The following is a 24,170-nucleotide window of genomic DNA, read 5'->3' on the forward strand; positions in this document are numbered from 1 at the left end:
CATACCTTTGTATGTTTGCTTGTCCTAGTGTGGCTGAAATGCGTCTCTTCCTTAGAAGTTCGTCTAACAGCCTAAGTATAGCTGGATCAACATTTAGAGTTGTCAGTCCATTTAATATCGAGCTCGGATGGACGTTATTGAACGCCCCTTCGATGTCTAGAAATGCCACGATTGTGTATTCTTTGACAGATAGTGAGCTTTCAATAAAGCTGACTAGTTCATGTAATGCGGTCTCAGTAGACCTGTCCTTCGAGTATGCATGTTGTCGTTTCGAGAGCAAACTTGAATCGACGCTAGTTCTAAGATAAATATCTATCATCCTCTCCAGAGTCTTAAGTAGGAATGATGATAAGCTGATTGGTCGTAAATCCTTCGCATTCGAGTGAGAGGCTTTTCCCGCTTTAGGTATGAAAACGACTTTTGATTACCTCCACTTTCGTGGAATATATGCTAAGTTGATACATCCTATATATATTGCCGACAACCAGGGGATAATTCTGTCAGCCACCGCTTGTAACTCCGCCGGAGTAATTACATCAGGTCCGGGGGATTTGAATGATCCAAAGCTATTTAACGCCCAGTTTATTCTAGATTCTGATACAATTTCCTCGATAGAAAACGACCGCTGAGCCACTGTGGCACCGCCAGTGCATGGTTCAACCGTCTGATTTCCGGGAAAATGTGTGTCCAATAGTACCTCCAGCGTCTCCTCACTGGACGTTGTCCAATTGCCCTCCGATGTTTTAATGAAACCTGGAGCGGACCTCGTGGATGCTAGCACCTTCCGTAGTCTGGAAGCCTCGGACGTATTCGCAATGCTGCTGCAGTAATCATTCCAAGAGTTATGCTGAGCCTTTCTCAGTTCTCGCTTGTATCCTCTCAGATTCTTCTTGTAAGCGTCCCAATCCACAGGAGCTCTGGTGGACTTTGCTTTGTTAAAGAGCTTCCTGCACGATTTCCTCATATTACCTAACTCCGTAGACCACCATGGTGGTCGATTTTCCCCCCTTGGCTTCCCATTAGGGCATGCAGCTTTCAGTGAAATGTTGAAGGCCTTAGTAATCCTCTACACTGCGTGTTCGATATCTTGCACAGTGCTCATATTTGTCTCTGGTATTTCCGGTATCATCATATTGAACGATTCCCTATACCTATTCCAGTCAGCTTTCCTAACATTTGGCTAATGCCTAAGGTTGTCTCAATCTCACAATAGGTCACATGACGATCTTGCAATATCATTTCAGAAACAACAACTAATTTTGGTCGACCTTCATGAATTTCATGTTGGAGTGAACTACGACCTCGGTTGAATTCACCATAGTAGTCCATGCTTTTTTCCCCACCATGGCTTCAGTTACGAAAATTCCTATATATGTAAGAGATACTTTTGGTTACTATGATCTCACAATGGTATTGCCTAAATGAACCCGAAGTAAACCGCACAGTCACTATAATCTAGCTTGTTGTGTTGTTAGAGTCTATAGCGACAAATCGATCTTTCAGTTGAAAATAAAATCCTGATTTTTTTTCGTTTGTCCTTGTTAATCAGATTAATATTTATTATTAAATTTTTAAACAATTCTTAACCCTAATTAGTTCTCTAATTAAAGATCAGTTTAAGCGTACTATAAATATATATGTATGTGTGGCATATACATTTAGTATTTATGTATGTATGAATAAGGGGGTGGTTGGTTATCCAATTATAAACTTCAAATTTATTTATTTTTATTTTCATTTTTTATACATATAAAAAATATCTTTATTTTGTTTTGTTTTCATCGCTTTCCATCACACATGTACGCATATTTTTTTTATACAAACATTTTACAATCTTCATTTCAAGTTTTTTTTTTGTTTTGTGCTACAATAGATATTGTTTATTATACATTTTAATTTCTTGACTAAATAAATATTTTAAAAATATACTTCAATGCTGTAGTCTAAATGAAAGATATTTTGCGAAGAAAAGGAAATGAAAATCCAGAAAAATCATCGCTAAGAATGCTGGGAAAATAAAATTCTTTTTTAAATCACTTAAAACAGCCTTGGTTTCGTTCTATATTTTGTGTATAAATATATTTTTGTTAATTCGTTTATTTTTTTTTTGTAAATTATAATAAACACTTAATTTATTTAATTGGATTGCAAATGAAAAACAGAAATGAAAGAAAACTAGAATTGGATGGCAATAGCTTAAGGGGAAGTATTAAAGGTTACAGGATTACAGTAGCGCCAGGAAAAGATAAACTAAAATTACGGTTTTGTCATTAAGGTACTATTAAGTAGTTCCGTAGTTTTTTTATGAAAAAAAAACATAAAATTGACATTTACTATGTAAAAAAAAGCTTAAAGGAATTGAAACAGAGGTTTTACTCTTCTACCCTACTCTACTCGCTCGCTCCATCTCTCCATCTGTTCAATTATGAGGACCTCTTGTATTATCACCAGTTGGGCATAGAAAAATTCTATTAAATGATAGTACCAATAAACGAAAATAGAGCTTGATGTTATTCCGGTTTTTTTGAGGAGCGAAATATTGTTTGATTTAATTCCGGGTTATTATTTTGACATTATTACGTTTATTGTCCATTTTTTGTTGAAGTTTTTGTTTCGTTCGTATTACTCTTATCCTTTTTAACTTCAAATCATATCATTTTATCTTTTGAATTCGTTTGAGTAGTCTTTGTTGTTGGTGGCGGTGGAGTTGGTATTGTGGGTGGTTGTATTGTTGAACTAGGTAGAATCTTCTCTTTTTGTTTTTCGGCGGCTTCTAGCTTAGCTGCATCTGATGTATTTGAGGTCTGGAAAAATAAAAGGAGAAAATAAATGAAATCAAAAAGTTATGTTTAAAAAGAAGAAAAAGCAAACCAAAAGACTTATATCAAGAGGAGATTATTAATTCATTAAATCGAAAATGAACAATTAGAAAAAATCTAAAGGCGGGCGGGCCGACTAGATTATACCATGCACCATTCTGTAGATTTACATTTTCGATACCATTTAAATCCTTCAAATTTGCTGGAAGCTATATATAGAAATGTATATTTGCATATACATATGGCCGATTGACAGTTTCGACAACGGTAGCAACTCGAGCCAAAAATAATCTACCAAAATTTGGAGAAAATTCTACCAAAAAACTACCAAACCTAAAAATCTTCTATAGAATATTTTGCCAACATTTTTTTTCTATAGAAAATTTTGCCAAAATTTTATTTCTATAGTTTTAACAAAATTTTATTTCTATAAAAATTTTACCAAAATTTTATTTGTATAGAAAATTTTACCAAAATTTTATTTCTATAGAAAATTTTGTCAAAATTTTATTTCTATAGGAAATGTTATTAAAATTTTATTAAAATTTCATTTCTATAGAAAATATTGTCAAAATTTTATTTCTATAGAAAATTTTGTTAAAATTTCATTTCTATAGAAAATATTGTCAAAATTTTATTTCTATAGAAAATTTTGTTAAAATTTTATTTCTATCGAAAATTTTGTCAAAATTTTATTTCTATACAAAATTTTGCCAAAATTTAATTTTTATAGAAAATTTTGCCAAAATTTACTTTTTATAGAAAATTTTATCAAAATTTAATTTTTATAGAAAATTTTGCCAAAATTTTATTTCTATAGGAAATTTTATTAAAATTTCATTTCTAAAGAAAATGTTGTCCAAATTTTATTTCAATAGAAAATTTTGTCAAAATTTTATTTCTATCGAAAATTTTGTCAAAATTTTATTTCTATACAAAATTTTGTCAAAATTTTATTTCTATAGAAAATTTGGTAAAAATTTAATTTTTATAGAAAATTTTGCAAAAATTTAATTTTTATAGAAAATTTTGCCAAAATTTAATTTTTATAGAAAACTAGCGTAACCCGGCCCGCTGCGCCTTCCAAAGCGTATTTGTAGGAACATTTTGCGTTAACTTAGTCACAATGGACTGAATAGTCTAAGTGAGCCTGAATCTTAATCGGGCTGCCACTTTAACCTAACCTAACTTAGTCAACCATATCCTTCGTGCTGAAAACAAATTCGAAGAGATTTGAATTCTTTCCCAGCAAAAACTCTCATTACCCGGTAATCTTGTATGTAAGCCTGTTTAAAAATTAATAACCACTTATTAATTGTCATCGCTACGGATTACATTTACATACGCATGTCCTAGGAGGAAAGTACTTCTCCCCAGGCATACCTTTGACCATGAAATAATTAGTGCTTTTAAAGCATATAATCACCTAATATGTAATCACTTATTCGTTGATATACCAAAGTTTACAAAATAACCACTTATTGTCTCAGGCAACCAAATCTCGAAAATATTGACTTCTCTAGCCGATTACAATGAATCAAAATATGGCGAGTAATGCTGTAATATGAACATTACTTGAATAGAAACGAATATTGTAGAAATAAACAAGTATATACGGCCGTAAGTTCGGCCAAGCCGAATCTTATGTACCCTCCACGATGGATTTCGTAGAAACTTCTACGAAAGACTGTCATCCACAATCGAATTACTTGGGTTGTGGTATCGTAAAACTTCTTAACATCGTTTTCTAAATTGTGAATTAGTCCATACGTGGTAGAGAGACAGAATTGAAATATGGGGGTCGCTTATATGGGGGCTATATACAATTATGAACTTTATATGGATCAATTTTTTGTGATTGGGGATCGATTTATCTGAGGACCGATATGGACCTAGTTAGGCATGGTTGTTAACGGCCATATACTAGCACAATGTACCAAATTTCATCTGACTCGGATGCAATTTGCTCGTCCATGAGGCTCCAAAACCCAATCTCCGGATCGAGGCTATATATGATTATGGACTGATATGGACCACTTTTGGCATGGCTGTTAAATATCATATACTACCACCACGTACCAAATTTCAACCAGATCGGATGAATTTTGTTTCTCCAAAAGGCACTGGAGGTCAAATCTGGGGATCGGTTTATATGGGGACTATATCTAATTATGGACTGATATGAACCAATTCCTGCATGGTTGTTGGATAACATATACTAACATCACGTACCAAATTTCAACCGCATCGGATGAATTTTGGTCTTCCAAGAGGCTCCGGAGGTCAAATCTGGTAACCGGTTTATATGGGGGCTATATATAATTATGGACCGATTTCGACCAATTTTTGCATGGTTATTAGGGACCATACACTAACACCATGTACCAAATTTCAGCCGGATCGGATGAAATTTGCTTCTCTTAGAGGCTCCGCAAGCCAATCTGAGGATCGGTTTATATGGAACTATATATAATTATGGACCGATGTGGACCAATTTTTGCATGGTTGTTAGGTCATATGCTGACTGTACCAAATTTCAGCCGGATCGGATGAAATTTCCTTCTCTTAGAGTCCCCGCAAACCAAATTTGGGGGTTCGTTTATATGGGGGCTATACGTAAAAGTGGGCCGATATGGCCCATTTACAATACCATCCGACCTACATATATATACTTTATGGGGTCTTAGAGCAATATTTCGATGTGTTACAAACGGAATGACAAAGTTAATATACCCCCATCCTATGGTGGAGTGTATAACAAAAATGTAACAAATCATCTAAATAAGATTACAGGCAAATTATTTTCACAATTAAAATATAAATAAATGTTGTCGTTTAAGGGAGTTAGATTCACATTATGTTCGAAATCTACTAAAAGTGAATTTTATATATCCTTTTTATAAGGCAAATGGCAGTTGAAGTCGATTTTGAAAGTGTGAAGTCGATTTTGAAAGTGTAATGTGAATGAGGTATAATAAAGCATTTATTTAAAATGGTAATATCATTAATTTAAAACACAATTATTATGAAATATTCGTGAAGAATATTCCTTAACGGAAAAATCTTCAGAATTACCGTTACATAACATATTCTTTTTGAGGTTTTCTTTTATTTTATTTATTTATAGTTGATACTTTTTTTTAAGTAATGGCACCGTCATTTATTATATTTTATTAAGTCATTAACGGCCAAATGCATTACATTTTGAGAATATCAATTCAAAAATTACCGAGAAGTATTTATTATTGCCATTACAAGTTAGTCATTATAACTCACCGCAATGTAATGCAATGTGTAAAGACAGGTAATGTAACTTGTAATGAGATGTGGTTACCTAGTTTTTGCTGGGTTTCAAACAAATCGGACTACTTGCTCGTTCGTTTATAGGTACAAATACGGCGGATACACATATGTAAAAAATGTTCTGTATTGAAGTAGTTGGACAAACTTCTACATTTCTTGTGAATTTTAAGTGTGGTTTGTAAGGAAAGGTATCTGAAAATTAAGCACTATATTATAATAACATACAAAGAATTACTGTTTCCCATCTAATAAATCGGAAAAAGCAAAAGTAAAAAATTTTACCACATTAACATTTGCTAAAATGTTGGAAAATGATGCATCCTCTGCCAATTTCATGTAAATTTAAGTTCTTTACTAAAAAGAAGTCTGGCAGAAGCCTGTGCAAAAATCATAAAATTCCCATTTACGGACAACCCTCTACTTTCAATTTAAGAAAAAAAACTGACAAAAGGGAACCCACTCCCCACCTTCGCTCCACTCTGACCTGATATCGGACTATCACGTACAATATATTAACATAATTTTATAACTACTCAATGGTCCCTATAAATTCAATCGAAGTAAATCGACAAAGTTTATTTCAAATTTCCCCTTCCCCAACCAGATATCGAAAAATCATATACTAATTTAAAAATCATGTATAAATTTAATCACCTCCTCCCACGTTCCCTGTAAATTTCAAGTAGATCGGAGATGTTTAAATTTTGCTTATTGTTTTAAAGGGACGTCACTTTCCCCGATACAATATCGACAAACGCCGTAGTGAATAGCACCCCTAACCTTCCCTGAAAATTCTTGAAACTTTCCTTCGTTCATAACCTTCCTCCACTGCCTTCGTAAATTTCAAGAAAACTTAAGAATTTTCGTTTTTTTTGCAGTTTTAGAGGAGGACCTACTCCCCGACCAAATATCGAATAGTGATGTAGCGTATCTTTTGTAAACGTCCTAGAAAATGTCAAGCAAATTATAAGCCTAAAGGGGCGGCCTCTCTTCCGTCCAGATATCACAAAATCAGGTATCAACTATTAATATCGTAACCTCTCCCCAGTCATCTGTAAGTTTCAAGTAACTCGGTAAAATTTAATTGTTTCTCTGTATGTAGTTACTTAAGAGAAGCGGATGTCTCCCTATGTCCTTTTATTTTTATTACAAAATCAGGAACCTGATATAAATATCATAACCTCACTCATTTTTCCGTAAAATTTAAGTCGGGGGAGTTTAGTTTTGTTTTCACTGTACTTTAAAAAAAAGTCGGGCAAAGGTGTGGTCCCCCTCCCCAACCAAATATCGAAAAATAATGCAGCGGATTTTGGTCTAGATGCCAACCCCAACATTCAATGAAAATTTCAAGCAAATCGCATAATTTTGTTGCAAGTTTAAAAAAGTAGGATCAGGGGGGAGGTCCCCCTCCCCGTCAACATATGAAACCATCAGGTACCCCATATTAATTCCATATCCTCACCGCATGTTCTCTGTAAATCTCAGATAATTTAGAGAATTTTAGTTTTTTTCAATGTACTTTAAAAAAAGTCGAACAAAGGGGAGGTCCCCCTCCGCCACTCAATATCGAAATATAAAGTAGCGGATCATTGTCTAGATGCTAACCCCAATCTTCAATGAAAATTTCAAGCAAATCGGTCAACTTTGGTTCAATTTTCAAAAAGTCCGACAAAGGGGAGGTCCCCCTCCGCGACCAGGCGTCAAAAAATGAGGTACCCTATGTTCACCACATGAACGCCCCCTACGATCTCTGAAAGTTTCAAGTAAATCGGTTCAGCCGTTTCGGGGCCAACTCGGAACATACAAACATACAAACAAACAAACAAATAAACAAACATAGATTGAATTTTATATATCTAGATTTTGTCAAAATTTAATTTTTATCGAAAATTTTGTCAAAATTTAATTTTTATCGAAAATTTTGCCAAAATTGTATTTCTATCGAAAATTGTGTCAAAATTTTATTTCTATAGAACATTTTTTCAAAATTTTATTTCTATAGAAAATTTGTTCAAAATTTTATTTCTATAGAAAATTATGTCAAAATTTTATTTCTATCGAAAATTTTGTCAAAATTTTATTTCTATACAAAATTTCGCCAAAATTTACTTTTTATAGAAAATTTTGCCAAAATTTACTTTTTATAGAAAATGTTACCAAAATTTAATTTTTATAGAAAATTTTGCCAAAATTTTATTTCTATAGGAAATTTTATTAAAATTTCATTTCTATAGAAAATATTGTCAAAATTTTATTTCTATAGAAAATTTTGTTAAAATTTCATTTCTAAAGAAAATGTTTTCCAAATTTTATTTCAATAGAAAATTTTGTCAAAATTTTATATCTATCGAAAATTTTGTCAAAATTTTATTTCTATAGAAAATTTGGTCAAAATTTAATTTTTATAGAAAATTTTGCAAAAATTTAATTTTTATAGAAAATTTTGCCAAAATTTAATTTTTATAGAAAATGTTGTCAAAATTTAATTTTTATCGAAAATTTTGTCAAAATTTAATTTTTATCGAAAATTTTGCCAAAATTGTATTTCTATCGAAAATTGTGTCAAAATTTTATTTCTATAGAACATTTTTTCAAAATTGTATTTCTATAGAAAATTTGTTCAAAAATACCCAGTTAGGTACATACCTCGGTTTTGAGAACATTTTTCTTATCCAAGGCATCCAGATCTAAAGCATTCTCCTTAACCACATTGGCACAATCAATTAGATCCTCTGTTAAGGGATTATTCTTAGCCCTGGCAGCTGCGGCCGCAACTTCAGCCTCAACAATTTCTTCGGCTACTCTCTTAACGCTATCGGCTTCTTTAATGCTTTTGGCCAAGGCTTTTTCGATTTTGTCTTGGGTTTCAATAACTTGCTCTTTGTCCAACAAAGAAATCAATTCTTCCAATTGTTTTTCATCTAATTTGACATTTTCACGGCCAATGGCTTCAATAACCTGGGGAGGGGGAAGGAAAGTCAATTAAAAATCAAAAAAATTCTGCAACAAAACATCCATTTTACCTTAAGGACTTCATCCACGGAAATGGCACCATCCTTATCGGCATCCAATTTACTAAGGACATTTTCGATTTGTTTAAGTCTGGACTCATCAGAAGTTTGTTTTAACTGGAAAATAGGACAAAAAAAATCAGAGTAAATTTTTTCAATTTTGAATATTATGCGATATTTCTATTTACTATACCTTTTTGATGGTCTGCACCAAATCTTCAATTTGCACAATATCTTGTTCTCTAGATCTAGCCTCCTGCTCAATTCTACGTTGCTCCTCAGGGCTAATGTCTGTGGGAATTGTGGTAGCTTTTTGTTTCTTTTCCAAATCATCCAATACCTTATCCAATTGACCAATCATGCTATTAACCTTCTTGAATAGCATTTTGGCAGCTCTACTCTCATGAACGGGCTCCTGGACCACCTGACGAACCTCACGCAATTCCTCCACATCTTCTTTGTATTCTTCCAATTCTTCTTTGAGATCTTTAATGGTTTCTTTTTCGACCACCATTTTCTTGTCACTCGATAGCGATTTCAAAGCCTCACTAAGCAATTCCACATCTTTGGATGTAAGAGTTTTCTCCTCATCAGAGGCTGCTTTGCTAGCAACCTTTTGGGCAGCCAATTCTTCGGCAGCCGACAACACAGTTATTATGGGTTTAGCAGAATCCCTAATAACTTGGGCAGCATCAAATGTTGCTGGATCTTTTGTGACATCAATAATTGGAGCCTTATCGGCAATTTCCAATACCTGTTCGGCAGCCTTGGCTTTGGCCTCTTCACGTTCCTCCTCACGTTCTTCTTTGATTTTACGTTCCTCTTCTTTGATGATTTCAATTTTGGTTTTATTATCGATTTTACCCTCACGTTCGCCAATGGCAGCCTTCGTTTGGGCAGCCAATGAGTCTGGCAAAACACGTATAGTTTCCTTGAGCTTATCGGTGGTTATGCTATCGTCAGAGATAAGCATTGTGCGTGACAGCAATAGCAAAGTGGGGGGAACTTTTTCATTCAGTGACAAATCAATCCATTCCTGTAGCTGTGTACGCATTTTCTCTTGGGTCAGACCATAGGCTCGCATACCTCTCGCCTTGCAAGCCTGTTGTAATTCCCACAAATCCAAAGAGTTAACACCTTCGCGGGCAATAACACGATCATCGGCCGCCAAAGACCTTAGCTTCATACGCAATTGAAATCTCAGGAGATTGGTGGTGCCCACTGTATTCAATTCCAGAACTTTACACAAAGCAGCCAATTGATCCCTTGACAACGAATCCAAAGTAATTTCATCTTCGAAACGCTTGGCATATTTGATTATCTCATCGTTGGACACGTATTCCGTGGGATTTTTGATTTTCTGAAAGAATTCATCGAATTGTTTGGCATCCTCACTCTTGTGCTCCTTATGCTGAACGGCCATTTCATCCAAAGTCTTTTGCAAGAATTTAGCCATTTCCAAACGCACTTGAACATTTTGTTTCAGCTTATCCTCTCTTTCCTTGGCCGTTTGGAATGTCGAAGGCAGCATGCCTGGGAAAAACTTAATGAAGACAGGCAATAACAATTCCATGAAGGGTACAATAATGAACACCGAGAAAGGAATCAAACGAAACATATCAGATGTGGTACGCACAAGCAGTTTGTTTTCCCGTCTAGTCAGAGTTTTGCCATTCAGGACGCGCCACAAGAGTTTGCGGCAAATATTGATGTCGATGAAAAGCAAACGGAACCCATGATAATAATGGACTATTTCCTCCCAGATACGAGTCTTAATAGACTTTTTCACAGCCAGCTGTTTCTGTGGAGTCTCTGCCAATTTATTATTGACCACTTCCACAGCTCCCGGTGTAGCAGCTGCCGCTGTAGTACCATTGGCCACCTCCTTCATTATTTCTTCGACCTTTTCCTTTTGTTTGTTCTTCATTGTTTGCACTGTAACCTCAACTTTGGACGAAGGCTGTTCGCACAAACGTTGGCCCACATGGAAATGTCGACTGGAATTGTAGCTATACCCAGAAACGGCCGTTTGATAATCACCAGCGGCCAAGGGCAAATAATAGTGTCCCGGCAATAGAGCCGATCGGCTACTGATATAATCCACAGATCCATGAGAATCCAAACGATATTTCAGAGCGAAATGGGAACGATTATGTGTAGTGGTATCTGCAAGAATAAAGAAAGGACACATACGTTAAACTACCATTCCATACAAATCAATCAAATACTTGGTAATTGGTTTTATTGGTAGTGCCAGTAGCAACATCTTGCTTTGTTTGTTTTTTTCTAACTTTGTGTTGATATGAGGAAAATACATTCGATTTCATTATCTTTGCATTTGTTTGCTTTATCTTGATAAGCAAATAATAAACACAGTCAACTAAAAAGACCCAAAGAGTCTTATTCCTCCATTTGCCATTCCACACTACGATTTTCATCATTTGTTTGTTCAAAATTATCTTTGATAGCCGCGTTCATACACTAGTACGCGAATAATAAAGATGTTATTGGATTAAAGGTGACTAAGAGAGCGTAACAGGTTTACTAATATATGAGAGATTTTGTGTTAATTCCTAATGATCTAATAACTTATGTAAAGAGCTTCTATGAAGAGTGTAAAATAAATCTACCTATATGCTCTAAGCAGATGTAAGCATCCGAAATTCAGGTGTAAATAGCACATCATCTATTATTTTTAAATCTTGCTACGATTTTCTTTTGTAGCATTAATCATGCATATCAGTTTCACGGTCCTCTCACAAGCTATTCTAATAAATACACACGTGAGGTAGTAGTACTAAGTCCAGCTGTGGCGGTTGCTACCGCCACAATGTTCAAAAATCAATTTAAGCTTGTGTTAAGCTGATTATATTACATTTCAGATGCTTTCAATTCAATTTTGTCAATATTCCATTCCTACACACAAAAAAATTTCACGAAAAATTTTCCAATTAAAATTTTAATTGAGTTTTAAAAAATATTCAATTAAAAATTTAATTGATTCAACAAATTTTTTAATTGAAACAAAAATCAATCACAAAAATAATAGTATCAATTAATTTTTTAATTGGATCAATTAACTTTTTAATTGATCTTCAATTAATTTTTTAATTGATACTATCATTTCTGTGATTGAAGACATTTCAATTAAAAATTATTGGATCAATTAATTTCGTGATTGAATCAAAAAAAATTTTTGTGTGTATATGGACATTTTGTCAAAAATCCATTCCTATATGGAAATTTTATCAATATTTCATTTCTGTAGGAAATTTTAACAAAATTTCATTTCAATAAGAAATTATGTAAATTTTTCTAAAAATTTCATTTCTACAGCAAACTTTCTCAAATTTCCATTCCATATAAGAAATTTGTCAAAATTTCATTTCTCTAGGAAAACTTCCATTTCTATAAAAAAAAATTTAGTAGACATTTCAAAATTTCATTTTATTTAAAAATTATGTCAAAATTTCATTTCTACAGGAAATTTTGCCAAACTTTCATTTCTATATAAAAATTTTGTCAAAATTTCATTTCTATAGGAAATTTTGTCAAAATTTCATTTCTATAGGAAATTTTGTCAAAATTTCATTTCTATAGGAAATTTTGTCAAAATTTCATTTCAATAGGAAATTTTCTCAAACTTACATTTCTATATACAAGTTTAGTCAAAATTTCATTTTTATATAAAAATTTTGTCAAAATTTCATTTCTATAAGAAATTTTGCCAAATTTCATTTCTATAAGAAATTTTGCCAAATTTAATTTCTATAGGAAATTTTGTCAAAATTTCATTTCTATAAGAAATTTTGTCAAAATTTCATTTCTATAAGAAATTTTGTCAACATTTCATTTCTATAGGAAATTTTGTCAAAATTTCATTTCTATAGGAAATTTTGTCAAAATTTCATTTCTATAGGAAATTTTGTTAAAATTTCATTTCTATAGGAAATTTTGTTAAAATTTCATTTCTATAGGAAATTTTGTCAAAATTTCATTTTTATATAAAAATTTTCTCAAAATTTCATTTTTATATAAAAATTTTGTCAAAATTTCTTTTCTATAGGAAATTATGTCAAAATTTCTTTTCTATAGGAAATTTTTTCAAAATTTCTTTTCTATAGGAAATTATGTCAAAATTTCATTTCTATAGGAAATTTTGTTAAATTTTCATTTCTATAAAAAATTTTGTCACAATTTCATTTCTATAGGAAATTTTATCAAAATTTCATTTGTATAGGAAATTTTGTCAAAATTTCATTTCTATAGGAAATTTTGTCAAAATTTCATTTCTATAAGAAATTTTGTTAAAATTTCATTTCTATAGGAAATTTCTTTAAAATTTCATTTCTATAGGAATTTTATCAAAATTTATTTTCTATAGGAAATTTTGTCAAAATTTCATTTCTATAGGAAATTTTGTAAAAATTTCATTTCTATATACAAGTTTAGTCAAAATTTCATTTTTATATAAAAATTTTGTCAAAATTTCATTTCTATAAGAAATTTTGCCAAATTTCATTTCTATAAGAAATTTTGCCAAATTTAATTTCTATAGGAAATTTTGTCAAAATTTCATTTCTATAAGAAATTTTGTCAAAATTTCATTTCTATAAGAAATTTTGTCAACATTTCATTTCTATAGGAAATTTTGTCAAAATTTCATTTCTATAGGAAATTTTGTCAAAATTTCATTTCTATAGGAAATTTTGTTAAAATTTCATTTCTATAGGAAATTTTGTTAAAATTTCATTTCTATAGGAAATTTTGTCAAAATTTCATTTTTATATAAAAATTTTCTCAAAATTTCATTTTTATATAAAAATTTTGTCAAAATTTCTTTTCTATAGGAAATTATGTCAAAATTTCTTTTCTATAGGAAATTTTTTCAAAATTTCTTTTCTATAGGAAATTATGTCAAAATTTCATTTCTATAGGAAATTTTGTTAAATTTTCATTTCTATAAAAAATTTTGTCACAATTTCATTTCTATAGGAAATTTTATCAAAATTTCATTTGTATAGGAAATTTTGTCAAAATTTCATTTCTATAGGAAATTTTGTCAAAATTTCATTTCTATAAGAAATTTTGTTAAAATTTCATTTCTATAGGAAATTTCTTTAAAATTTCATTTCTATAGGAATTTTATCAAAATTTATTTTCTATAGGAAATTTTGTCAAAATTTCATTTCTATAGGAAATTTTGTCAAAATTTCATTTCTATATACAAGTTTAGTCAAAATTTCATTTTTATATAAAAATTTTGTCAAAATTTCATTTCTATAAGAAATTTTGCCAAATTTCATTTCTATAAGAAATTTTGCCAAATTTAATTTCTATAGGAAATTTTGTCAAAATTTCATTTCTATAAGAAATTTTGTCAAAATTTCATTTCTATAAGAAATTTTGTCAACATTTCATTTCTATAGGAAATTTTGTCAAAATTTCATTTCTATAGGAAATTTTGTCAAAATTTCATTTCTATAGGAAATTTTGTTAAAATTTCATTTCTATAGGAAATTTTGTTAAAATTTCATTTCTATAGGAAATTTTGTCAAAATTTCATTTTTATATAAAAATTTTCTCAAAATTTCATTTTTATATAAAAATTTTGTCAAAATTTCTTTTCTATAGGAAATTATGTCAAAATTTCTTTTCTATAGGAAATTTTTTCAAAATTTCTTTTCTATAGGAAATTATGTCAAAATTTCATTTCTATAGGAAATTTTGTTAAATTTTCATTTCTATAAAAAATTTTGTCACAATTTCATTTCTATAGGAAATTTTATCAAAATTTCATTTGTATAGGAAATTTTGTCAAAATTTCATTTCTATAGGAAATTTTGTCAAAATTTCATTTCTATAAGAAATTTTGTTAAAATTTCATTTCTATAGGAAATTTCTTTAAAATTTCATTTCTATAGGAATTTTATCAAAATTTATTTTCTATAGGAAATTTTGTCAAAATTTCATTTCTATAGGAAATTTTGTCAAAATTTCATTTCTATAGGAAATTTTGTGAAAATTTCATTTCTATAGGAAATTTTGTCAAAATCTATTTTCTATAGGAAATTTTGTCAAAACTTCTTTTCTATAGGAAATTTTGTCAAAATTTCATTTCTATAGGAAATTTTGTTAAAATTTCTTTTCTATAGAAAATTTTGTCAAAATTTCGTTTCTATAGGAAATTTTGTCAAAATTTTATTTTTATACAAAAATTTTGTCAAAACTTAATTTCTATAGGAAATTTTGTCAAAATTTGATTTCTATATACAAGTTCAGTCAAAATTTCATTTTTATATAAAAATTTTGTCAAAATTTCATTTCTATAGGAAAGTTTGTCAACATTTCTTTTCTATAGGAAATTTTGTCAAAATTTCGTTTCTATAAGAAATTTTGCCAAATATCATTTCTATAGGAAATTTTGTCAAAATTTCATTTCTATAGGAAATTTTGTCAAAATTTCATTTCTATAGGCAATTTTGTCAAAATTTCATTTCTATAGGAAATTTTGTCAAAATTTCATTTCTATAGGAAATTTTGTCAAAATTTCATTTCTATAAGAAATTTTGTTAAAATTTCATTTCTATAGGAATTTTATCAAAATTTATTTTCTATAGGAAATTTTGTCAAAATTTCATTTCTATAGGAAATTTTGTCAAAATTTCATTTCTATATACAAGTTTAGTCAAAATTTCATTTTTATATAAAAATTTTGTCAAAATTTCATTTCTATAAGAAATTTTGCCAAATTTCATTTCTATAAGAAATTTTGCCAAATTTAATTTCTATAGGAAATTTTGTCAAAATTTCATTTCTATAAGAAATTTTGTCAAAATTTCATTTCTATAAGAAATTTTGTCAACATTTCATTTCTATAGGAAATTTTGTCAAAATTTCATTTCTATAGGAAATTTTGTCAAAATTTCATTTCTATAGGAAATTTTGTTAAAATTTCATTTCTATAGGAAATTTTGTTAAAATTTCATTTCTATAGGAAATTTTGTCAAAATTTCATTTTTATATAAAAATTTTCTCAAAATTTCATTTTTATATAAAAATTTTGTCAAAATTTCTTTTCTATAGGAAATTATGTCAAAATTTCTTTTCTATAGGAAATTTTTTCAAAATTTCTTTTCTATAGGAAATTATGTCAAAATTTCATTTCTATAGGAAATTTTGTTAAATTTTCATTTCTATAAAAAATTTTGTCACAATTTCATTTCTATAGGAAATTTTATCAAAATTTCATTTGTATAGGAAATTTTGTCAAAATTTCATTTCTATAGGAAATTTTGTCAAAATTTCATTTCTATAAGAAATTTTGTTAAAATTTCATTTCTATAGGAAATTTCTTTAAAATTTCATTTCTATAGGAATTTTATCAAAATTTATTTTCTATAGGAAATTTTGTCAAAATTTCATTTCTATAGGAAATTTTGTCAAAATTTCATTTCTATAGGAAATTTTGCAAAATTTCATTTCTATAGGAAATTTTGTCAAAATCTATTTTCTATAGAAAATTTTGTCAAAACTTCTTTTCTATAGGAAATTTTGTCAAAATTTCATTTCTATAGGAAATTTTGTCAAAATTTCTTTTCTATAGAAAATTTTGTCAAAATTTCGTTTCTATAGGAAATTTTGTCAAAATTTTATTTTTATACAAAAATTTTGTCAAAACTTAATTTCTATAGGAAATTTTGTCAAAATTTGATTTCTATATACAAGTTCAGTCAAAATTTCATTTTTATATAAAAATTTTGTCAAAATTTCATTTCTATAGGAAAGTTTGTCAACATTTCTTTTCTATAGGAAATTTTGTCAAAATTTCGTTTCTATAAGAAATTTTGCCAAATATCATTTCTATAGGAAATTTTGTCAAAATTTCATTTCTATAGGAAATTTTGTCAAAATTTCATTTCTATAGGCAATTTTGTCAAAATTTCATTTCTATAGGAAATTTTGTCAAAATTTCTTTTCTATAGGAAATTTTATCAAAATTGTATTTCTATAGGAAATTTTGTCAAAATTTCATTTCTATAGGAAATTTTGTTAAAATTTCTTTTCTATAGGAAATTTTGTGAAAACTTCATTTCTATAGGAAATTTTGTCAAAATTTCTTTTCTCTAGGAAATTTTCTCAAACTTACATTTCTATATACAAGTTTAGTCAAAATTTCATCTATATATATATAAAATTCAATCTATGTTTGTTTATTTGTTTGTTTGTATGTTCCGAGTTGGCTCCGAAACGGCTGAACCGATTTACTTGAAACTTTCAGAGATCGTAGGGGGCGTTCATGTGGTGATAATAGGGTACCTAATTTTTTGACACCTGTTCGCGGAGGGGGACCTCCCCTTCGTCGGACTTTTTGAAAATTGAACCAAAGTTGACAGATTTGCTTGAAATTTTCATTGAAGATTGGGGTTAGCATCTAGACAAAGATCCGCTACTTTTTATTTCGATATTTGGTGGCGGAGGGGGCCTCCCCTTTGTTCGACTTTTTTTTAAGTACAGTGAAAAAACTAAAATTCTCTAAATTATCTGAAATTTACAGAGAACATGTGGCGAGGTTATGGAATTAATATGGGGTACCCGATGATTTCATATGTGGATGGGGAGGGGGACCTCCCCCTTGCCCTACTTTTTGAAACTTGGAACAAAATTATGCGATTTGCTTGAAATTTTCATTGAATGTTAGGGTTGGCATCTAGACAAAAATCCGCTACAATATTTTTCGATATTTGGTCGGGGAGGGGGATCACCCCTTTGCCCGATTTGCTCGATTTTTTAATAAAAATAAAAGGGCATAGGGAGACATCCGCTTCTCTTAAGTACATACAGAGAAACAATTAAACTTTACCGAGTTACTTGAAATTTACAGAGGACTGGGGAGAGGATACGATGTTAATAGTTGATACCTGATTTTGTAATATTTGGACGGAAGAGAGGCCGCCCTTTTAGGCTTATAATTTGCTTGACATTTTCTGGGACGTTTACAAAAGATACGCTACATCACTTTTCGATATTTAGTCGGGAAGGAGGTCCTCCTCTAAAACTGCAAAAAACAACAATTCTTAAGTTTCCTTGAAATTTACATAGGCAGTGGGGGAAGGTTATGAACGAAGAGGCAACCTTCCTTGCCCCACACTTGAAGGAAAGTTTCAACAATTTTAAGGGAAGGTTAGGGGTGCTATTCACTACGGTGTTTGTCGATATTGTATCGGAGAAAGTGACGTCCCTTTAAAACAATAGAGCAAAATTTAAACATCGCCGATCTACGTGAAATTTACAGGGAACGTGGGAGGAGGTGATTAAATTTATACATGATTTTTAAATTAGTATATTGATTTTCGATATATGGTTGGGAAGGGGAAAATTGGAATAAACTTTGTCGATTTACTTCGATGGAATTTATAGGGACCATTGAGTAGTTACGAAATTAATATGGGGTACGTGATAGTCCGATATCAGGTCGGAGTGGAGCGAAGGTGGGGGGAAGGTTCCCTTTTGTCCGTCTTTTTTTCTTAAATTGAAAGTAGAGGGTTGTCCGTAAATGGGAACTCGGTACATAATTTTATGATTTTTGAACAGGCTTCTGCCAGACTTCTTTTTAGTAAAGAACTTAAATTGACATGAAATTGGCAGCCAATATCATTTTCCAACATTTTAGCAAATGTTAATGTGGTAAAATTTTTTACAATTTTTGCTGTTTCCGATTTATTGGATGGGAAACAGTAATTCTTTGTATGTTGTTATAATATAGTGCTTAATTTTCAGATATTTTGAGGAGAAGGATACCTTTCCTTGACAAACCACATTTAAAATTCACAAGAAATATAGAAGAAGGTACACCCTCTCCCGCCGTATTTGTACCTATAAACGAAAAATCAAGTAATCCGATTTGTTTAAAAGAATTCAAATCTTTTCGAATTTGTTTTCAGCACGAAGGATATAGTTGACTAAGTTAACGCAAAATATTCCTCCAAATATGCTTCGGAAGGCGCAGCGAAGCGGGCCGGGTTACGCTAGTTTTTATATAAAAATTTTGTCAAAATTGCATTTCTATAGGAAATTTTGTCAAAATTTCATTTCTGTAGGAAATTTTGTCAAAATTTCATTTCTATAGGAAATTTTGTAAAAATTTCATTTCTATAGGAAATTTTGTCAAAATTTCATTTCTATAAGAAATTTTGTCAAAATTTCTTTTCTATAGGAAATTTTGTCAAAATTTCTTTTCTATAGGAAATTTTGTCAAAATTTCTTTTCTATAGGAAATTTTGTCAAAATTTCTTTTCTATAGGAAATTTTGTCAAAATTTATTTTCTATAGGAAATTTTGTCAAAATTTCTTTTCTATAGGAAATTTTGTAAAAATTTCATTTCTATATAAAAATTTTGTAAAAATTTCATTTCTATAGGAAATTTTGTTAAAATTTTATTTCCATAGAAAATTTTGTCAAAATTTAATATCTTTAGGAAATTTTGTCAAAATTTCATTTCTTTAGGAAATTTTGTTAAAATTTCATTTCTTTAGGAAATTTTGTCGAAATTTCAATTCTAAATGAAAATTTTGTCTTTGCTATAAAATTTTTTTTCTTTGCTATAGGAAATTTTGTCGAAATTTAATTTTATAGGAAACTTTGTCAAAATTTCATTTCTTTAGGAAATTTTGTCAAAATTCCATTTCGATCAAAAAAAATTGTCAAAATTTTATTTCTATATAAAAGCTTTATTCAAAAATCATTTCCACATAAACAATTTTTCAAAATTTCATTTTTTTAGGATTAGCCGACTAAATTTCATTTCTTTAGGAAATGTTGATCCAATTTCATTTTTCTAGGAAATTTTGATGCGATTTCATTTCATTATTTGGATAAAATTTAATTTGTATAAGAAATTTCAACAAAATTTCATTTCTAGGAAAATTTTTTAAAATCTTTCTATAAGATTAGTTTGCCAAAATTTCATTTCTATAGGAAATTACTTCTTTTATTGAAATTCAATGATTATATTATCGAACAATTCGATTTTTTAGATAAGAAATGTCGAAACAAACATTCTATGAAAGTTTCGTCATTATTGCACAGAATTCTAATTTTCTTGTTTCGTGTGATCAATTATATTTGGCCTTATTGAAGGTTACATTCTTGGTCATTTCATGTTAATGCTCTTTAAAAAGACAATGTGAAATGGGTACTATGAAAGGAAAATTACAACATTTTCGATAGGGTTTAAAGGGAATTAATTAAAGCCGTATATTTATATAATGCCAACTGACCTATTTTCAACAAATGCATTTGACTACAAAGCAAAAAAAATTAAAATTGAATCTGCGAAAAGCGAAAAACATAACTAGAACTTACACATGCTTTATCTAACGTTATTCTATTCTATATGAAAATTCGAGAATTGAACCAATATTTACATTCATGGTACATTGAAGACAGACTGACGCCATATATACATACTCGTATTTAAGGTAGCATTTTAGTATTTTAATAACTGGTAAAGCATTTTCTCAATAATAAATTTTTGCAAAATTTCCTATAGAAATAAAAATTGAACAATATAAAAATTGGGTAAAATTTCCTATAGAAATGAAATGTTAACAAAATTTCCTATAGAATTGAAATTTTGACAAAAAATTTTCTATAGAAATGAAATTTTGACAAAATTTCCTATCGAAATGAAATTTTGACAAAATTTCTATCGAAATGAAATTTTGACAAAATTTACTATCGAAATGAAATTTTGACAAAATTTACTATAGAAATAAAACATTGACTAAATTTCCCATAGAAATGAAATTTTGACTAAATTTCGTATAGAAATGAAATTTTGACTAAATTTCCTATAGAAATGAAATTTTGACAAAATTTCCTATAAAATTAAATTTGAAAAAAATTTTCTATAGCAAAGAAATGTTGACAAAATTTCCTATAGAAAAGAAATTTTAACAAAATTTCCTATAGAAATGAAATTTTGACAAAATTTCTTATAGAAATGAAATTTTGACAAAATTTCCTACTTGAACCTCCCGAAAAAGGTTTAGGCAGTAGCCGACTATCAAACCCTTTTTCGGGAGGTTCAAGTGTAGTTCACGTTGGGTTGAGTGAATTACCCGAATTTATTCTGATAATTGGTTGATAGTTTTGCTGCAAGTAGAGGATGCTGATGAGGAATGTGGTAATTCCGAAACAGCTGTACATCCAACCATCTTGCAGTCTATAGGGCTTTGCCCAAATAAATTTGACAAGCATACTTTTCCTCTGTTGGTTAAGCTACACTTGTAGTTTAGTCAATGCATGGCTTTAAGCTGAGATCAAAACAACAACAATAATAATTTACTATAGAAATAAAACTTTGACTGAATTTCCCATAGAAATGAAATTATGACAAAATTTCCTATAGAAATGAAATTTCGACTAAATTTCCTATAGAAAATAAATTTTGACAAAATTTCCTATAAAATGAAATTTGAACAAAAATTTCTATAGAATTTTGACAAAGTTTCCTAAAGAAATAAAATCTAGGCAAAATTTCCTAAAGAAATAAAATTTTGACAAAATTTCCTGTAGAAATGAAATTTCGACTAAATTTCCTATAGAAATGAAGTTTTTACAAAATTTCCTATAGAAATGAAGTTTTTACAAAATTTCCTTTAGAAACTAAATTTTTACAAAATTTCCTATAGAAATGAAATTTTGTCAAAATTTTGTATGGAAATGAAATTTTGACATAATTTCCTATAGAAATGAAATTTTGACTAAATTTTCCTATCGCAAAGAAATTTTGACAAAATTTCCAATAGAAAAGAAATTTTGACGAAATTTCCTATAGAAATGAAATTTTTACAAAATTTCCTATAGAAATGAAATTTTGACAAAATTTCCTACAGAAATGAAATTTTGACAAAATTTCCTATAGAAATGAAATTTTTACAAAATTTCCTATAGAAATGAAATTTTGACTAAATTTCCTACAGAAATGAAATTTTGAAAAAAAAATTCATATCAAAATGAAATTTTGCCAAAATTTCGTATGGAAATGAAATTTTGACATAATTTTCTATAGAAATGAAATTTTGACTAAAATTTCCAATAGAAAAGAAATTTTGACAAAGTTTCCTATAAAAAAGAAATTTTCACAAAATTTCCTATAGAAATGAAATTTTGACAAAATTTGACAGATATGAAATTTTAACAAAATTTCCTAAAAAAATGAAATTTTGACTAAATTTCCTATAGAAATGAAATTTTTACAAAATTTCCTATAGAAATGACATTTTGACAAAGTTTTCTATAGAAATGAAATTTTAACTAAATTTCCTATAGAAATTAAATTTGGTAAAATTTCATAAAGAAAGTTTTGACAAAATTATGTAGAAATTGAATTTCAACAAATTTGTTATTTTGTATTTTCTTGTATTGTAGTAAAATTTTCTTATACAAAATGTAATCTGAATATCAGTTTAATGACATATTAGCACCTAATCGTAATTTATATGCAAGTCTGTGTTTTTAGTTGGTATTTCAACTAATATACATAAATTGATCAGGTGTATAATAATTACAGATTTTTACGATTTCTTTGTTTTTTGTTGTTGTTTGTTTATTTAGTGGCATTCATTTCACTTTCGATTGTTTTCTGACCACCCCCAAACAGCCCCAACGAAAAGAAGGAACAAAAAACAATGGCAATTATTTACAAAGAAAAATCTGGCAACCCTGTTTTCTTTACAATTGAAATCACGTCATTGCTGCATTTGGACCACCATTGGTTGGCTTTGACACATATTTAACCAAGAATACGAAAGTGGCCAAGAAATAGAAGAATGCATTTGTTACATAGATGCATTGGGAAATTTTCGTTATACTTACATTTCTTTGAAGGCAATACCATCTGCGTATTTAAGCCATATTTCTTGTAACTACGTACAAAGGCATTCATTTTGGGGCTTTTCACGTTTTGCGGCGGCCGTCTTGTAGTTGTACGTTGAACTTTTGTTGTGAAAACTTTCCTATCCTAAATCTTGGGTATAAATTTTGTTATTGATTCTAGTTGGTTGAAGGGGCAACGGAACGTAACACGGCGGAGTGGCTAAAAACAAAATAAAATAAGGAATAGAAAACAAAACATGAGTGTCTCGTTTCTATGGCCAATAGAACTAATACGACATAATTTAGCATTAGAATTTCATCTGCTTTTTGTGGTATTATACCACGATATGATTTTTTTCTATCGTATCGTATGCTTTTTGTTAATCTCTTTATTGAACTACACAACCGCGTTTAGCTGATTAAGAGCGTATGTATTACACAATAACATTTGGAAATTGCATAGATTATTTGTTGCTGTTTCTTGCAAATTGGCTCCGGGCGGTACACGCTGGGCCCTTTCATGAAATATTTTCACTTTTTCCGACGTAATTTCGTGTGATTTGTATAGACAATAATAGTTGAGGGATTCTATGCAAGATGCCTTGGTTACTTGATAATATTCAAAGGTTATCGCATTTGCTTTTATTAACTTGTACTTTCAAGACACTTATTAAATCTTCACCAATTTTCCTTACACTTTCAACACTTTTTCTTCATCAACGACGTACGTCCGATTATAATTATTCTGCGATAATTGTTGTTATTGTTGTTTTACTTAACTGTCACATTAACTGACGTTTTGTTGGCAGTGTGGTCTACTTAATAACTTTATCACTATTGTCGACGATTATGGGGTGTCGCAATATTGCGTTTTTATGGGCTCCAAAGATTGTGTAAATAATAGACATATGGTAATTGGTTTGTTTGTTTCATTTTTGTTTGAATTTTATGCGCCTTGCAGACTATAAGGTTATCCGGACGACAGATTTCGTGTCGAACATATCCCATATATTGGCCACATTATGTGTGTAAATATAACCATAGCGATAGGCGGTAGGCGAACACTTATTTACGTGTATTTCTTATGGGAAGCCCAAAATCCGCGACGGAATACCGTGACGGCTAGCGGCGTGTCGCTAAATTAAAACTTATTCT

At 29.6% G+C, this 24,170-nt stretch overlaps 1 protein-coding gene across 3 annotated transcripts; it reads right to left on the reverse strand.

Moving 5' to 3' along the window:
• Window positions 1-1,695: 1,695 nt before the first annotated feature.
• Window positions 1,696-23,855, reverse strand: Letm1 (Leucine zipper and EF-hand containing transmembrane protein 1). Of its 3 annotated transcripts, none has more exons than XM_075313473.1 (6): window positions 23,711-23,855; window positions 23,016-23,235; window positions 9,327-11,299; window positions 9,146-9,250; window positions 8,769-9,080; window positions 1,696-2,804 (listed from the first exon to the last, which is right to left on the reverse strand). In XM_075313473.1, the coding sequence occupies exons 2-6, from the start codon at window positions 23,083-23,085 to the stop codon at window positions 2,649-2,651; spliced, it is 2,616 nt and encodes an 871-aa protein (XP_075169588.1). In that variant the 5' UTR covers window positions 23,086-23,235; window positions 23,711-23,855; the 3' UTR covers window positions 1,696-2,648. The 3 variants fall into 3 exon arrangements, with proteins under 3 accessions (XP_075169588.1, XP_075169589.1, XP_075169590.1); XM_075313474.1 differs by having other exon boundaries at window positions 23,626-23,736; XM_075313475.1 differs by lacking the exon at window positions 23,711-23,855 and adding an exon at window positions 23,454-23,604.
• Window positions 23,856-24,170: the final 315 nt, after the last annotated feature.

The sequence above is a fragment of the Haematobia irritans genome, chromosome 5, assembly GCF_050003625.1.
Source record: "Haematobia irritans isolate KBUSLIRL chromosome 5, ASM5000362v1, whole genome shotgun sequence".
Taxonomy (NCBI): Eukaryota; Metazoa; Arthropoda; class Insecta; order Diptera; family Muscidae; genus Haematobia; species Haematobia irritans.

What these genes read in the sequence shown, in the direction of transcription:
- Letm1 (XM_075313473.1), bottom strand. Translation starts at nt 23,085, where the DNA reads ATGAATGCCTTTGTACGTAGTTACAAGAAATATGGCTTAAATACGCAG. An exon ending in GGTATTGCCTTCAAAGAAAT is followed by an intron (nt 11,300 to 23,015) that starts GTAAGTATAACG and finishes TTATTCTTGCAG; the next exon opens with ATACCACTACACATAATCGT. An exon ending in TGGTGCAGACCATCAAAAAG is followed by an intron (nt 9,251 to 9,326) that starts GTATAGTAAATA and finishes CCTATTTTCCAG; the next exon opens with TTAAAACAAACTTCTGATGA.